The following is an 18,493-nucleotide window of genomic DNA, read 5'->3' on the forward strand; positions in this document are numbered from 1 at the left end:
GTGAGTTAATGGGTGTATTAGCCAAAGGGGTGATAGTGCAAAGTACCAGAACTCTGTTGGCTTTTTAAAAAAATGTATATATTTTTATTTATTTAAATGATATGTAGATTACTTAAAATGTTAACATTAAAAATATAGGAGATTCCCATATGCCCCATGCCCCACAACTCCCACTTTTCCCACATTAACAACTTCTTTCAGTAGTGAGGTACATTCATGACAATTGATGAACCCATTTTGGAGCATTGCCACATAGCATGGATTATAGTTTACATAGTAGTTTACACCCTCTCCCACTCCATTTGGAAAGTTATGGCAGGATATATAACGTCCTGTATCTGTTTGTTTTTTTTTTTTTTGTCTTTATTTATTTTTTTAATGTTACATTAAAAAAATTTGAGGTCCCCATATACCCCCCCACTCCCCTCACCCCACTCCTCCCCCATAACAACAACCTCCTCCATCATCATGAAACATTCATTGCATTTGGTGAATACATCTCAGAGCACCGCTGCACCTCATGGTCAATGGTCCACATCATAGCCCACACTCTCCAACAGTCCACCCAGTGGGCCATGTTGGGAGGACATACAATGTCTGGTAACTGTCCCTGCAGCACCACCTAGGACAGCCCCAAGTCCCGAAAATGCCCCACATCACATTTCTTCCTCCCACTCCCTACCCCCAGCAGCCACCGTGGCCATTTTCTCCATACCAGTGCCACATTTTCTTCGATTACTAATCACAATAGTTCATGAATAGAATATTAGTAAGTCCATTCTAATCCATACTCTATTCCTGCATCCTGTGGACCTTAGAACGGTCGTATCCACTCCACATCTATATCAAGAGGGGGCTTAGATTCCACATGGATGCTGGATGCAATTCTCCTGCTTTCAGTTGTAGGCATTCTTGGCTCCCTGGTGTGGTGGTTGACCTTCTTCACCTCCATGTTAGCTGAGTGGGGTAAGTCCAATAAACCAGAGTGTAGGAGTTTCAAGTCTGTTGAGGCTCAGAGCCTGGCTATCACATGGTCAGTCCAGAGATTCAGGTCCCTGGGTATACATTAAACCCCAGCACCAACGACAGTTCTGATACAAGTAACAGGAGAGACTTGTGGACAAAGATCACATCTGAGTCCAGCTCCATCACACAGAAACACAAACTCCAAAGTAGGGCCAACTGACATGGCACTGAACTCCATTTGCCATGACCATAGAACCTGTGGATCTCCGTAGCCCTCAGAAGAACCAATACCTGGGGTTGTATCTACTTTATCTGTCTCTGGGACTCTGCTGAGGTGTGCATAAGGGCAACCCTCTGATAACCTCCCAGCTCTTTTTGGAGACTTATAGCCATATAACCTCATTTGTCCTTTTATTCAGGTCAAAAAGCATTTTTAACTCCTGGTATTATATGTAGACTGAGATATTCTGTTGGTCCGAGTTGACCCTTTTATTCAAGGTCATTTTCTACTTATATCATCAGCTGGTACTTGGTAGTAATACCTCGGTGCTAGGGAGGCTCATCCCCAGGAGTCATGTCCCACGCTGGGGGCAAGGCAGCACTTTTACATGCTGAGTTTAGCTTCAAGACTGGCCACATTTGAGCAACATGGAGGCTCTCAGGAGGTAACTCTTAGGCACCCTGCAGCTCTAGGCCTTGTTCTTATTTCAGGTGCACAGGCTCACAAGCATAGTCATTGGTATCAAGGGCTCATTGTTGGACCTTCCTTCTTTTTTGGTCTTTGCCATTGCACTTTGGGGATTATTGCTGTTCCTTTAGGAACTGTGCTAGAGCTCCCCTGGCTAGAAACTCAGCACTCTCTCAGTTGTTGTTTTTAATTGTAACCACTATGAAACTATCCAAACATTTTTATGTACCCTGGATATATGCCCTGTAGAACTCCCTGCCAACCATGTATCCCCTGTCAGTAACATCCCACACCAGTATTCCTCCCCTGCCATTGTTGAAACTCTCTGTGATCCAGAACTTCTTCAGAAGTGAAGCCAATATATTGCCAGGTTCCATTAATAGTAAAATGGAATATAGTGATGAGTTTAAAGGTTAGATATAGAATACATATTAATTTAGTAAAATTGAGGTGAAAATAAATTGGGGTATCAAAAAATTAAAAAATGCAAAAGCTTTGTTTTTGATGTTTTGCCTTCCGTCCCTGCAATAAGTGTTGCCCTGTATCCAAATTGGCAAGGCAACTACTTCTGTCTTTTCCTCAGTGTCTACATCCTTTCTTTTTCTTTTTTTTTTCCTAATTATTAAGCTTATCTTCACAAGTTTTAAATCACAGTAATTCATATATATAATATACAGTACTCCCACATATCCAGCATAAAACCCTTTTCCACAGCAATAATCTTTTTACATATTCATACTATATTTACTGAAACTGACATACAGATATTGAGACAATAGCTTTCAAACAGGGTAATATTTGGGTTTACATTGTGGTTTATATTTTAGACTATACAATTTTCTAAATTTTTAGTTATGTTTACATTATGATTTACATTTTAGCCTATCAGCCCCTATATATTTTTGGTGTAGTTTAACATGTCTTATATCCATCCTTGCGTAATCTTGTGGAACACTTCTGTTGCTCACACAGTTACATTGGTTCCATCTATTCAATACCTCTTTCCCCCTCCCCTTAGGGCCCACATTGACAGTCAATCTTCATTGCTTGAAGGGTCATGTTCAGAGATACTTGCAACAGTGTTGAGGGCTTAACATGCTCAACTGCCCTAATGCACTGGGAGCCACCATTTCTCTCGAGAGATACAATTCCCTCTATTTGAGAACATCAGTCCTCCCAAGGATGTGGGTATACCTTCACTCTCATTATATGGGTCTCTATCCAATGATATAACCCACTATGGCAAAATGAGCACTCACATACTCCCTAGGAGCCTGTCCTGCGTCGGATTATCCCCTTTAAGCATTTTAAACAGGTAACCTTCCTTATTATATTTTTGAAAAAGTTTTTTCAGCATTATACTCTCAACCAAATACCTGACGATCTCCTATGTTCGTATGTTGCCCCACCCTTCCCCCAATTTCTTGGGCAATATTACCCATCCTCCCATCCCTAGGCCCCCTCAAGCCCGCAAAGCCCCACCCAAAGGTAACCCTATTCCCCCATTTTATCCCTTCCTTGTACAAATACTTACCTCCAGCTTATCATAGATTTCACCCATGTAGGTGTCAGCTTACATCCTTTCTCTACCCCCCAATTGGCTTTTTTTTTTTTTTTAAGATTTATTTCTCTCCTCTTCCCTGCCCTCCCCCTCCCCAGTTGTCTGCTCTCTGTGTCCATTCGCTGTGTGTTCTTCTCTGCCACTTGTACTCTTGTCATCGGCACCGGGAATCTGTCTCTTTTTCTTGAGTCACTGTGCTGTGTCAGCTCTCTGTGTGTGCGGCACCACCCTTGGGTAGGCTGCACTTTTTTTGTGCAGGACGACTCCTTATGGGGCGTACTCCTTGCATGTGGGGCTCCCCTACATGGGGGACACCCCTGCGTGGCATGGCATTCCTTACACGCATCAGCACTGTGTGGGGGCCAGCTTATCACATGGGTCAGGAGGCCCTGGGTTTGAACCCTGGACTTCCAATGTGGTAGGCGGATGCTCTATCCATTGAGCCAAATCCACTTTCCTCTATTGGCTTTTATAAATTTGTTTATTGGGGGAAGAAGCTTGTAGTTACAAAGCCCTGAAGAGTCCAACTCAAGGTACCATAAGAGGTATTTTCTCACCCAACGTCTATTGCCACGTGTTGACACAAGATGGTAGGCGATATCTGTGAGAGTTCAGCCTTCCTCAGTACTTTCTATTTTTTGAATTAAAAAAAAAATTGTTATAAAAGATTTATTGAGATATAATTCACATAACATGAAATTCAGTTTTTTTTATTAAAGACTTATTTTTTATTTATTTCTCTCCCCTTCCCTGCCTCCCCACCCCACAGTTGTCTGCTCTCTGTGTCCACTTGCTGTGTGTTCTTCTCTGTCCGCTTATATTCTTGTCAGCAGCATGGGGAGTCTGTGTCTCTTTTTGTTGTGTTATCTTGCTGCTTCAGCTCTCCGTGTGTGCTTTGCCACTCCTGGGCAGGCTGCACTTTTTTCGCACCGGATGGCTCTCCTTATGGGGTGCATTCCTTGTGCGTGGGGCTCCCCTATGCCGGGTACACCCCTGTGTGGTAGAGTACTCCTTGCATGCATCAGCACTGCGCATGGGTCAGGAGGCCCTGGGTTTGAACCCTGGACCTCCCATGAGGTAAGTGGACTCTCTATCCATTGAGCCAAATCCACTTCCCTGAAATTCACTTTTTAAAGTGTACAATTCAGTGGATTAGTTATATTCACAGAGTTGTACAGCCATTAGCATTATCTAATTTTATTTTTTTAATTAAAAAATTTAGATTACATAAGTGTTACATAAAACCTCCTTACTTTTAAGACTCTGTAGGCCCAGCTTCTTACGATCTCAGCTGTAGGCTGGCATAGGGCTCCATTGTTCCTTCTTTTCAGCTGCACTATCAGGTGAATAGCTCATCTCTCTTCCCGGGTCATAAGATCCTCTTCCATGTCTATGGAGTTCCCTTCCTCTTTTTTTGTGCTACTTTTGCTTCTCTGTGTCTACTACTGTGTGAGATTCTGTTTTATCAGCCCACCAAGGTGATGGGGACCTAACCCTGCATGCCCTAATGATGTGGTTGAATCAAAGCCCTAATCTTGATTTAATCAAGTAAACAGATTTAAATCAATCAAAGGGTATTATGCCCAGAGGTACAGACCAGTTTACAAACATAATATCTCTCTTTGGAATTCATAAATAATATCAAACTGCCACAAATGGTGTGAACATTAAAATTTTTTTGATATTGCCAAATATCCCTCTGAAAAACTTATAGCTCACATTCTCCCCCACAGATCATGGTGATATCTCTAATAGCATTTTAGGCTTTTTGACACTAGAGCATAAAATGTTTTTTGAATGATTATAATATTTTTAAGATCATTCTGTAGCTTCTTTTTTTCCCCCCATTTTCGTTTTTATAGTAATCTAAACTAACACTAAATATCATGTAGATACATCGTTTCCTTTTTATCTTAAATATAACCATAATTACATTCATTCCTGTTTTAGCTGAGGGCCTTTTTTTTTCAAAGAATAAATTTATGTGCAGAATACAAAAGGGGAGCATTTATATTTGATGATTGTGAATAAATCTTACTTCAGACATAGTTGACGATATGCATATCTGTACTCATGGGGATATGTATTTATTAGTTACTTTCTGGGGAAGAAAGCAGCCAGTCTTCTTTCCTACTAAATTCTTGGGGTGTTTAACTTGGAATTGTGCCTATTTAGTACATTTTTCCTTCCACTCCTGCCAGTAGAATTGTTTTGGCATTTTGCAGATCAATTCTCCTAGTTCTTCATGGCATCCCAGAAGACTTTAGATTAAAAAAAAAAAATTATACTATTAATTTTATTCACTTGATTTGTCTCATTTTGTTCTAAACTATTTAGTTGGTAGTTTATAGTATTACTTCAAGCTTTCAGCATGTTTGTCAGTGATATTAATCAGTGGCTTTAAATATATAGAGCTCTGTTTCAGGATGTAGTTAAGGGAGAACTTTTTAAGATTTTAAATAATATAAACTCAGTTCAAGAAAAGGCATCATTAACAAACACTTAGGGTACTGGTTCTCAAAGTATGGCTCTCAGACAGTAACAGCAGCAGTATCTAGAAACTTGTTAGAAATGCAGATTTACTAAATGAGAAAGTTGGGATTTATGAAGGCTTCCAGGGTTCTGATGCACACTGAAAATTGGGAACCAGGGAAGCGGATATAACTCAACCAGTTGGGCACCCACCTACCACATGGGAGGTCCCAGGTTCAAGTCCTGGTGCCTCCTAAAAGAAAATACAGACATCGCATCTGCTGCAACGAGCTAGGCACCTGCATCTTGTCACAACGAGCAGATACCACAAGCTAGTAGATGCTGCACTTGCCTCCCATGTGGGAGGTCCTGGGTGTGGTTTCTAATGCTACCTGGAGAAGGCAAGCAAATAATGAACAGACAGATGATAAAACCATCAGGGGAGGAGGAGATAAATAAAAATAAATCTGAAGAAAAAAATTGGGAACCATTTCTGTATGGTTGAGCATGGACTTTTAAGTAATGTACCTAAATTCAAATTCCAAAGTCCGCAATTTAGTATCTCTAACTTTTGGCAAGTTATTTTACTTCTTAGAGTCTTAGTTTTCTTAAATGTAAAAGTGGAATGTTGCCTCCCTCATTTAGTTTAGGATTAAATGTGATTGTTAATAAATTGCCTAGTACAGGAACTTAAAAAATGAATGTAGTTACTCTAAATATATACCACATTTTATTGATTTTAAGGCACTTACCCTATTTTTTAAGTATTTTGAGAGTGTCTGTGTCTTAGATGATTAGAAAGCATGTCACAGTTTAATTGATAACATGTTTTTTCTCAGTGACATATAAAATAATGGTGCATTTTAAATTCAGTGGTGTCTTTGAGGTCAGTGAAATGTGGTAGTATGTTCAAGGTTCAATGAAAACAACTAGGATTGGGCATCGATTTTGCATATATTTTGAGACAGGTTCTAGACTGGGCCAAGTACTAAATTGGCTCCAGAGAGAATAGTCAGTATAATCAGAGTCTGTAAAAGTCCAGAGCTGAATATCTGATTACAAGGAAAATAAGAAATAATCTGAGGTAATTACTATCATGTAACCTGAGTAAAATTCACACTAGTGTTGAGGAGAAATGATATTTATAGATTTTCTGTAGTGTTTTCAGACTTGCCCTAAATCGGCTCTTGTCAGCCTTTGACTTGTAATAAAACCACCATGGCACTTTAACAGATATGCTTGCTATATCTTCCCATCCATGCTGGCTGAATAGAAATACCCAGGAATGAAACCTGGATATATGTATTTGGAAAGAGCTCATCAGATGATAGTGATAATGTACTAAGGGTTGAGAACTACTCTAGAAAGCCAAAAGTAATGAAAATGCTGTTTTAAAAGAATTTTATAGAGTTATAGAGATCAGAAATTAAATCATAAGTTTCACTTGAATTATATATAAAAGAACTGTGTTTAAGCATGATGGTGGCAAAACTTAGTGGTAAACTCAGATGGGGCAGGTACTAGGCAACAGTGTAACAGTAGAAAGTGTAACTCACCTTTCCCCTCAAGGCTTTAGAAATTCAACTGTCAAAACTTATCTCTGCCTGGATGAAATAATTGAATTTGTTTTAGTTATAGCTTTTAGATTAAATTACTTTTCTGATGTTCTTTTTAAGGAAAACATTCTTTAACGAGTTACTCTTTTCTTGAATAGTTCTCTCTCTCTCCCTTCCCTTAAATATATGGAAAAAATTTCTCTTCTGTATCTTCTCTCCCTTTTTTTTCTGTGGTCACTGTAAAAGAAGGTAAATAATTTATACTTCCATTTTATAATTTGATCTAGGAAACAGTTCTTTAATATAATTCCCATCAAATGGTACCATATCCCAACAAGTTATTCTCCCTCTAAATTATTTATCAGTGATAAGACAAAACTTATCCTAGCTTTGGTCAGCTTTAATTTTAGCAGGTTCTTTTTTGTTTTGTTTTGGTTGCAATATGTCGCCCTGCATATCCACTTGAGTGTCTGTTTTTTATTATTGATACTGTTCTTTGTCTAAACATAAAATAATCCTTTATCTGACTGCTTATCTCTGCTTTTCCCCAAACTCCTTCCTTCTTGTATTTGTAAACTGAAGAAAAAAATATTAATCTTTTGTATAATTTTAAGATTCATTTATTGAAATAACAGCAACAAAAATATAGAGCATCTGGATTTCATAAACTGTTTCCTGCTTGCCAGATTGTAATTTCCAAGCATGTCTTATGTCATTAACATAATGGAAGTCTGTGCCTGACCTACGGATCTTTCTTTTTTTATTTAGAAACTTGTGGTGGAGAACGTTGATGTGCTAACACAAATGAGGACCAGCTTTGACAAACCAGACCAGATGGCTGCACTCTTTAAAAGATTATCGTGTGGGTAACTCATGATACTTTTTATAAACATTAAGGAAACCTTGGCACTGTGCATTTAGCTTTTGCTCTAAATTTGTAAACATAAATATAAGTAGTAAAATATGAAAACTACTGTTTAGCTTATAAAGAGAGCTAAAAGATGTTTACTGTCAAAGGATCTTTTAAGTACATTGCTTATCCATTTCACAATTTTTGTACCATACTTTTAGTACCATGCATAAAATAAATATTATCCTTATCAATTAGTTTTTGAACCTGTTAATACAGTAAATCTGCATTAATTTAAACTAAAGGAAAATTTTTTGTAACCTCTATGCTAAAAATAAACTTTATTGAAGTATAATTTACATGCAATTAAATGCATACATTTAAGTGATGAATTTTGACAAATGTATGTACCTTTATAACTGTTACCCAAATCAAGATAGTGAACAGTTCTAATACCCAAGAAAGTTCCCTCATGTTCTTTTGCAGTCAGTTTCCCACCTGTAATTCCCAAACCTAGATCACCACTGGTCTGATTTTATCACTGTGTATTAATTTTGCTAGTTATACAACTTCATATAGTGGAGTTGCCCAGTAAATACTCTTTTGTGATTGATTTCTTTCACTTAGCATAATGCTTTTGATCTTCATCTGTGTTGTTAAGTGAATCAGTAATTCTTTCCTTTTTGTTGCTGAATAGTATTCCATTGCATGAAATACCAGAGCCTACAATTTAAAAAAAAAAAGATTTATTTTTTATTTATTTTTCTCCCCTTCCCCCTTCCCCAGTTGTCTGCTCTCTGTGTCCATTCACTGTGTGTTCTTCTGTGACCACTTCCATCCTTATCAGTGGTGCCGGGAATCTGTGTTTCTTTCTGTTACATCATCTTGCTGTGTCAGCTATCTGTGTGTGCGGCGCCATTCTTGGGCAGGCTGCACTGTCTTTCGTGATGAGTGGCTCCCCTTACTGGGCACATTCCTTGCGTGTGGGGCTCCTCTATGCAGGGGACACCCCTGCATGGCAGAGCACTCCTTGCGCGCATCAGCACTGTGCATGGGCCAGCTCCACATGGGTCAAGGAGACCTGGGGTTTGAATCATGGACCTCCCATGTGGTAGCCAGACACCCTACCCTATCCATTTGGCCAAGTCCGCTTCCCTACAGCTTTTAAAAATGTCTTCTTGGGGAGCGGATGTAGCGCAAGTGACTGAGTGCCTGCTTCCCATGTGTGAGGTTCTGGGTTCAATCCCCTGTACCTCCAAAAAAAAAAAAAGGAAAAAAAGTTTTCTTGACATTGACTCTTTGTGGAAGGTATATTGTAAAATAGCAATGTATCTTAAATATTTATTAAAGTGTGCTTAGCAAGATAGCTATTTTAGACTAATTTTAATTAATTTTCTTTTGTGTCTCATACTTGGGCTATTAGTTTTAATTAAAAATTAGCTTTAAAGTAAAAATAAATTTTAAAGTCACTCTTGTTTTTGATTCATTTAGAAGCCTTTTCAACATTGAAAAATAGCGAAATTCCAAATTAAATATTTTTTATATCTGAGAACATCAGAGTGTACTTTCTCAAACAAAAAATAATCTTGAAGAAAATTAAAGCCATGTGTATATTTCACATATTTTCTCTTTGATACTTTTCTTTTAAATGCTTATATCAGAATTTACAAAACTAAAATGCTCTAGAGAATCACTTTACTAGGCTATGTTATTCTGTTTTAGAAAACAAAAAATTATTTAATAAGAATTAGTGCAAAGTTAAACTACACTAAAGATTGACTTGTAGAACAGATAGGTGATTGCCAGGAGTATAAAGGGAAAGCACAAAAGAGTCTTTTGGGGTGATGGAATTACTCTATTTCCTGATAGTGGTGACAGTGGTTACACAAACCTACACGTTAAAACTTATAGAGATGTACACCAAAAGGAAAAAAAGTCAATTTAAAAAAATAAATTAGAAGAAAAGATTGACTTGGTATCATTATAGGGAAGAGGGGTGTGTATAAATACTTAATAGGAAGTGACTTTTAAAATCTCTGCCTGATCTTCTTTTGTTCATTATTTCATTATATTCTTACATTTTCCATTCTTTTTCCTTTTATTCTTATTTGTAGGTTTTCCTGTTTCTCTCATTTTTTATACTTATTTGATCACCCAACTAGCCTTACTTAACCGTACCTACCTTCCTACTAATAAGCACCCTTCTTCTGACTATGTGTCATCTGGATATAAGCAGTACTTATATCCAGATACAAGATACTGAATTGAATATAAGGTACTAAACTGAGGTGTTTAGTACTTTGTTTATTGTTATTTGGCTCTCCTACTCAAAAATAGAACTGTAACAAAATGAGTTTGTTAAAATTCTGAATAGAATTTGCAGATTTTCAAAATAAAACCCATAATCCTTTCCTTGTTTCTACTTACATGAAATTTGTATATAATAGTTGTGAGTTATAACTTTTGGGATTGGCAAAATCTAAATCTAAATAGATCTTTTTGTGATTTAGAAAACAAAAGATCATGAAGAGTGGTTTATTTAGAGAAATAGAAAGGGGCTACTCTTTCAGTTGAAATGCTTTCTAAAAACACTCTCTTTTGTCTTTGTTTTCTAGTTTTTTACCTTTGTGTTCCTTTGCCCCATAATCAGAAGTTGATGTATTTTTATAGATGTTTCATTTTCATGATGAACAAACACATACTTTTAAATATTCTTTAAAGATAAAGCAATATAGTTTATTAGATGATAGTCCTGAATTAAGTGGCAATCTTGAATTTATTTTCAGTTTTTGGGACTACTTAATTATATGATTTGGGAAAACCTTATAATGTCCCTATTCCTCCCTTTTAAAAATTTTAAACTTCTTATTTTGAAATATTTTCAAACTTAAAAGACATTTACAAAAATAATACAAAGCTCATACAGAGAATCCAACATGGCCTTTTCCCTTATATCTAGAGCCACCATTAAACATTTTGCCATATTTGCCGATCATTCTAGCTATCTATCCACCAGTCTGTCAGTCCATCTTTCCATCCATCCATCCATCCATCCATCCATCCATCCATCCATCCATCCATCCATTTCTGAATACTAGGTAGTACACATCATATTCCTTGAACACTTATGAGTGCATGTGCTTTCCTAAAAGCAAGGACATTCACTTTTGTAACCACCCTATGTATAGTATCAAGTTCAAGATATTTACCATTAATATAAAGCTTACAGTCTGTATTTGAATTTTTTCATGTGTTCCAGTAATTGTTTGAGTCTTTTCTTCTCCCATGCTAAATCACATCCAGAATTACATCTTTACTTCTCATTGCTTCTTTTCTTCTTCCTTTTTTTTCCAAATTGTGAGTTGCATAAACTTTCCCATTTCAGTTATTCCCAAGCATAGACCATTCAGTGGGATTAATCACATTCACATTACCCTCACCACCTTCCATTACTAAACTTTCCTATCTCCCCAAACAGAAATCCTACACCCTTTATGCATTAACTCTCCAGTCCCCTTGCAACCTGTCCTCTATTTTTGTCTCTTGAGCTTGTATATTCTCTCTTTTCTTTGTAGTTACCATGAGGCTTACATTTAGCATCCTAAATCTCTAACAGTCTCTTTTACTGTGGTACCAACTTCAACAGTTTATACAAACTTCCGACCCCCCCCCCCCTTATTTAGTTCTGGTCACAAATTACATGTTTATGCATTATAAGCGCCAAACCACTGATTTCTGATTGCATTTTAGGCATTTACTTTTTAGATATTATAGGAAGTAAAAAGTGGAGTTATAAACCAGAAATACAGTAGTGCTGGCATTACCCTTACAGAGATCTTTATTTCTTCATGTAGCTTCAATGTTGTCTTTTCTTTTCAGCCTGCAGAACTCTTCTTTATCATCTCTTGTAGAATCAGTCTGATGGTGATGTACTACCTCAGCTTTTGTTTTGTGGGAATGAATTAATCTCTCCCTCATTATTGAAAGACAGTTTTGCTGGATATAGAATTCTTGAATTCTTGGTTGGCATAGTTCTGGTTTTTGTTGTTGTTGTTGTTGTTTTTGCTTTCAGCACTTTAAATATGTCATCCAATAGCTGTCTTGCCTCCATGGTTTCTCCTTTTGGTTTTTCTTTTATTTAAAAAATATGACCATCAGATGTGAACTTTTTTTTCCCCTCTCATCTGTGTTCTTTTTTTTTTTTTTAAGATTTATTTTATTTTATTTCTCTCCCCCCCACCCCCACCCCCATTGTCTGCTCTCTGTGTCGACTCACTGTGTGTTCTTCTGTGTCCGCTTGCACCCTCAGTGACACTGGGAAACTGCATCTCTTATATTACATCATTTTGCTGCATCAGCTCTCCGTGTGTGCAACGCCATTCCTGGGCAGGCTGTGCTTTTTTTCATGTGGGGCGGCTCTCCTTGTAGGATGCACTCCTTGCACGACCCTGCATGGCATGGCACTCTTTGCATGCAACAGCCCTGCACGTGGGCCAGCTCACCACATGGGTCAGGAGGCCCTGGGTATCAAACCCTGGATCTTCCCATATGGTTGACAGATGCTCTATCAGCTTAGCCATGTCTGCTTCCCTCATCTGTGTTCTTAATTCCGTTTCTCTCCTTATTTTTGGAACTGTATTCTATCATTTCTTTTTCCCCAACTCTGGTATTTCCAGGATCATCTTCTGCAGTGATTTTTTTCCCCTGTGCTTACCAGATATAAAGTCTGTTGTTAAACTTGCCTCCTACTTACCCTTCCACCCTTCATACCGCTAAACTTTTGGCTATCTTGTATTTACTGTTTCATCTTCCCAACCCACCACTGTCTATATACTGTAATATGGCCACTTTCCTGAAACCTTTGTAGAATAGGTCATTACTGACTACCCATTTGCAAAATCTGGTGTGCCTTCTACTTGGTTTCTCTGTTCTCTATCTCCTTTTTATGAAATTCTATTTATTCTCTTCAGTTGCCAATACTTTTAGTTTTTATACTTTCTTAGTCATTTTGCTGGCTCATTTCTTAACTTCTCTTGAGTGCCATATGTTTAATAACAGGTTCTAATCTGACCATGGGTTTTCAAGGTGCTGTCTGTGGAGCAGCAGCAGCGACATCACTACGTGGGGGCTTGTTAAGACCCACTTAATCAGAAACTCTGGGACTGGGGCCCAGCAATCTGTGTTTTAATAAGTGTTCCAGATGATTCTAATTCGTGCCAAAGTTCGAGAACCGTATTTTTTTAGATTTCATCTATATATGACCCAGAAACTCTATAACATCTCTGGAATGGATCATAGCTTCCTTTCGAGTGAGGTTGCTTTAATTTTCCAGGCTGCTTAAAGCAGATACCATAAAATGTGTTGGCTTAAATAATGGAATTTATTAGTTTACAGTTTGAGGCCATGAAATGTCAAATCAAGGCCATGCTTTCTTCCTGAAGACCGGATGTTGGCAATCCTTGGCACCTCTGCCACATGGCAAGGCACATGGCAGCTTGTGCTGGTCTCTCCCTTCTCATGCAGGTTTCCTTGATTTCAATGGCTTATATCTGTGACTTTTCCTTTTCTCTTTTGGTATTCATTCCATTTATAAAAGACTCCAGTAATAGGATTAAGACCCATCCCAAATGAGGTGAGTCACACCTTAATTGAAGTAGCCTCGTCAAAAGATCCTATTTAAAATGGGTTTACAGCCACAAGAATGGATTAGATTTAAGAAAATGTTTTCCTGGGGTACATACAGCTTCAAACTACCACAGTTGGAAGAGACTAGGGATAAAAAAAACATAATATTCTTTCTCTATTTCACCACCTCCCTCACCAACCACCCAGTGACTCACACTGGAAAACTTTGGGTATCTTCTCTGATCTTCCCTTTGCTCACATTCCACATCCAATAGCTTTATATTGTAGATTGGAGCTTGCAAATTTGTGAGCCTGATTTGGCCTCAGACATACTTTGTTTGGCCCTGTGCTACATCAAATTAAAAAGTATGTTTTTATCGTTATTTTAAAAATGGGAGATTACACAAAAAAATTCCAAACCTCTGGCTTCTCCCCAAAAACCTGGGCAGTATTTTCCCACATGGCAGCAATTGACCAAAGCTAATTAGCAATTGCCCCCTTTAGAAATGTTTCACTTAGCCCACTCTTTTAATTACCTGCTATAGGTATTTGAGCTTGCAACTCCTGCTATAGATTCCATCTCTTGAAGGTAATGCCCCAGTATGTTCCTCTTTATCCCTCTGCCTTTTATTCAGGGTTTCATCATCTTTTACTCTAGTCACTGCTCCTCACATTTCTCTAGTCTTCCCTTTCTAACTCATTCTCCACATTAGAATTGTATTTCTGAAGCATATTTCTTTTCATATCACTTTATATTTCAGAAACTGTAAATATCTCCTTCATTGCTTGATGGATAGTATGTTTAAACTTCTTGGCTTGGCATTCAGGCTCCATTATTTAGAATAACCTCATCTACAACCATCGTTTTCCTTTCTTTCTCCCACTGCCTCTTGCTTGCCTGGCCCCAACCCCACACATCCTCTCCTCTGCTATTAGTTCCTTGGGATATTAATGGAAAATGTTCCTTGGGATGTTAGCAGGGAGGTGGCAGTGGCCAAATAGGTTTGACACTCTATTAAACAATAATTTAAACAATTTCTTACTTTGAAGTTTTTCAGAACTTTAATATTGTTGTACATATTCAAGAGGAAGTTATAAGATACAGTATCTGCAAACTTATTGATTAAATTTAGGGTAATATCCTTTGGAAAAAACACATGACTATATCAGACTAATTAATATTTTCTGGTTATTCACTTTCTCTGCACTTCCTTTTTTTTTGTGGTGGTTATTATTTTGTGGGTTTTTTTGTTTGTTTGTTTTCTGGCCTGGAATGTCCTTTATGCCCAACTTGGATGACCTTTTTTTTCAGAGAAATCTTTCTTGATCACCTTCATTTCTCCTCTGGCTAGTAACAATTACCTGGTCTCTGTTTCTTGACTCACTATATCATTGAACATCTACTGGTTGACTGGGTGTCAAACACTCTTTTGAATGCTAGAGATCGATAGAGACTGGCTCCTGCTTGTGTAGAATTCAGAACATAGTCATGCCTTATATTATGCATGTTTGTGTGTTTTAGTAGAAGATGCTTATGGTTAATACTTAAGTCATACAGGAGATAGAAAGTAAAAATAAAAACAATTCTCCCTATTCCTATTCCTCAGGAGTGTGGTTGACAGTTTTCTATACATCTTTATAGTAAGTTGCAAGTGTACACAAATACATGTGCATATATATGTAAAGCTTTTTTTATCACATAAATGGAGTCATATTTTTAGAGTTTTCTTAACAGCCCAACTAGACTGTTATTTGAGGTGTAGATCATTGTTCTGTTTAACTTCATATTCTTATTACACGGTAAAATGCCTGGTATGTTGGGGGGGAGGGGTTATTCAATAAATGTTTGTTTGGCTATATAAACTGTGAAGGTACTGATCCTTATAATCCTAATCTCACTTGGTTTGTCATTTTTAATATTGAATTTATAATAATTTTAATGTTGAATATGTAATAATAATTTTCTAACCAAAAAATATAGGTGATCAAATCAATTTATGATTTTCAGCAACCTCATCCTACTAAAATTGCTGTGGTCTCTATAGTCAGTTTTTGTTCCTTGACTCCCAGAACTTAAGCAATTTAGGAATTTAGAATCTCCAATTTTCCTGGCCCACTTAAGAATTTAATTCGTGTCCGCTCTGATCACCTTCCTCTTTCTCAGTCTCCTTCTCCTTTGTCCTACCTCTGCTCTTTTTGAAGTAGGATTATACAGGTGACTACTTATATGATAATTTCAGGATTCCAGAACTATTAAACCCTTTAAAAAAAATGGAGTGTGCTTCATTTGAAGTCAACTATCATTACCTTTGCCTCTTTAATTATCTTCTGAAATCAGGTTGCTATTAACAGTATCTTTTATCTTACCTGAATTTTATGAATTAAGAATTCTCTTAAGGTTGGAAAGGAATCCAATTTATGCATTTTTCTTCTCTTCCCCTTCAAATTTAGCGGTTGACAGTGTCTTGAAGAGGATGACAATAATTGGTGTAATTTTATCCTTTCGATCTTTGGCACAAGAAGCACTTAGAGATGTAAGTAACCTTTATAAGTACATACTCTACATTCAAATAATCCCTTTAATTTCCCCCAAATAAAATGTTACCCTAAGTTTACAGTTGGCAAGGGCATAATAATAATTTCAGTCCTCATAGTTAAATAAAATTAAGCATACAAAAATTAGAGAAATTTAAACTCTTTGTTTCAATTTTGAAATTGAGATTTTGTTTTTTTTTAAGCTTGCTTTGATGTTGCACTACTTCTTTACTATTCATTTAAGTATTTTCCATTTTGATTGTCCTCAGTTTAATATTGAGCACATTCCAATTCCATATACCTTAGTACTTTAGAAAATAACATGGAAAAAAGATAAAGAAAAGTAACTTTTATGAAAACTAGAGTATTGAATTGTAGTATTTCATAAATTTAGGGATTACCATTTAAAAATAATTACATTCTTATTTGTTGTCCTGCCTAGGTCTTATCCTATCACATTCCTTTTCTTGTAAGTTCAATTGAAGATTTTAAGGATCACATTCCAAGGGAAACTGATATGAAGGTAATAGCATCACTTCTGTTTGAATTTCACAGTTTCTAAAATGAAATATTTGTTACATATAACATAAAATATAATAAGTCCTAAACTCTACTATAAAGTTTTTATTTTAAATTGATCAGTTAGCATGCTTGCCTTTTGAGAATGCCTCTGAGAAGTCAGCATCAAAGTACTATCTTGGCATTTTGGAATCCACTCTCCCTTCGTTACCTATAGCAATGTAAAGTAAGTTGAAAATTGATCTTTTTCTTAAACTAATAGCCATTTATACATGGTTGAGATTGTGAGAATGAGAAAAAGAAGCCAATAAAAAGATGGTTGTCTTATTTTGAGTGAAACTCAATTCAGTTAGTTATCTTATTTTTAATTAAGAAATATAAAAGATTGTCTAATGTGTACTATATGAATACACATTTTTGTTGCTGTTGTTTTGAAAATTTACTAATCCATGAAATCCAGTCACTGATCTAGTCCCACCAAGTGATTTACCAGTAATTACACATCTAGTAAATCACATATCGGCCCTCATATTTATGTTTATTAAGCTTTGTGGTTTTTTGGACAGATTATTTTCTGTTTGGCATATTTTGAAGAACACTTACTGAAAGACTGAAAGAAGAAATGTCTGAACTTTTCATGACTAGTCAAGTCTTTTATCAAATTGGTGCCACTCAAACTTTTTGAGACTTATCTTCGAATTCCGCTTTCTTTCCTTTTTTACTCTGCTCCTCCCTTCATGTATATCTTGTGAACTGGCCGGATTCATACATCTATTTTGTCCTCTAATTTCCTTTACCTGAAAATCCTGCCTTTTTCTATATCTTCCTTTTGAAATCCTATCTTTTAAAACCTGATTCAAGTGTTGTTTCTAAGAAGCATTTCTGGATCCCAGTGATAAAGAATGTCTTTTTTCTTGGTGTTATCATAGAACATTTATCCACTGTAGAATTAATCACATTTTACCTTGTATTATATATATTTTTTCACTTACATTGATACTAAATGGTAAACTTATAAACCAAGACTTTGTTTTCTTTCTTTTATTTCTCCCACACTACTTTGAACAGAATAAACATTTGAGGTCAATGATTGTTCTGCAATTTTATGATTGAAAAATATTAATGTGTCTGAATATTTCAAAGCGATTTCTTAAGTGAAACACTGCAGAAAAATAAAGTTTAAAAAAATGTAAAACTGGTGTGTAGATTATGAGAATACTAATTAAACTTCTGAACAATTATCCAGTTCTTTTATCACTTGACATAATTGTATTTAGCTTCCAGTTAACTTTTAAAAGTAAAATTTATTGTTTATTTATTTATATCCCCCTTCATTGTTTGCACTTGTTGTCTACTCTCTGTGCTGTTTGTTGTGTGCTTGTCTTCTTTTTAGGAGGCAATGGGAACCAAACTTGATACCTCCGTGTGGTAGGTGGGCTCCTAACTGCTTGAGCCACATCTGCTTCCCTCCAGTTAACTTACAGAACTTAAATATTTTTAAAAGCTAAACATATTTTAAATACTTTTATTGAGATATAATTCACCTTTCATTAAATGTACATATTTAAAAGTCAATTCAGTGGCCTTCAGTATATTCACTGAATTATGCAATCATTACTCCAAGAAGAAACCCTGTGGCTATTAGTAGTCATTCCCCATTTTCCCCTCATTTCCCTAATGCTAGGTAACCAGAAATCTCCTTTCTGTCTGTATAGATTTTG

The 18,493-nt window shown here is 36.5% G+C and overlaps 1 protein-coding gene across 4 annotated transcripts in view; it reads left to right on the forward strand.

The window, feature by feature from the left end:
• The window catches only part of NCKAP1 (NCK associated protein 1), a 114,585-nt gene that overhangs the window by 85,916 nt on the left and 10,176 nt on the right, over nucleotides 1-18,493 (forward strand). For all 4 annotated transcript variants that reach the window (XM_058300527.1, XM_058300528.1, XM_058300529.1 and 1 more), the window contains 3 exons: nucleotides 8,012-8,105; nucleotides 16,170-16,252; nucleotides 16,696-16,776. In XM_058300527.1, coding sequence (XP_058156510.1) covers nucleotides 8,012-8,105; nucleotides 16,170-16,252; nucleotides 16,696-16,776 — 258 coding nt within the window. The remainder of the gene's footprint in view (nucleotides 1-8,011; nucleotides 8,106-16,169; nucleotides 16,253-16,695; nucleotides 16,777-18,493) is intronic.

The sequence above is a fragment of the Dasypus novemcinctus genome, chromosome 7, assembly GCF_030445035.2.
Source record: "Dasypus novemcinctus isolate mDasNov1 chromosome 7, mDasNov1.1.hap2, whole genome shotgun sequence".
NCBI classification, from domain to species: Eukaryota; Metazoa; Chordata; class Mammalia; order Cingulata; family Dasypodidae; genus Dasypus; species Dasypus novemcinctus.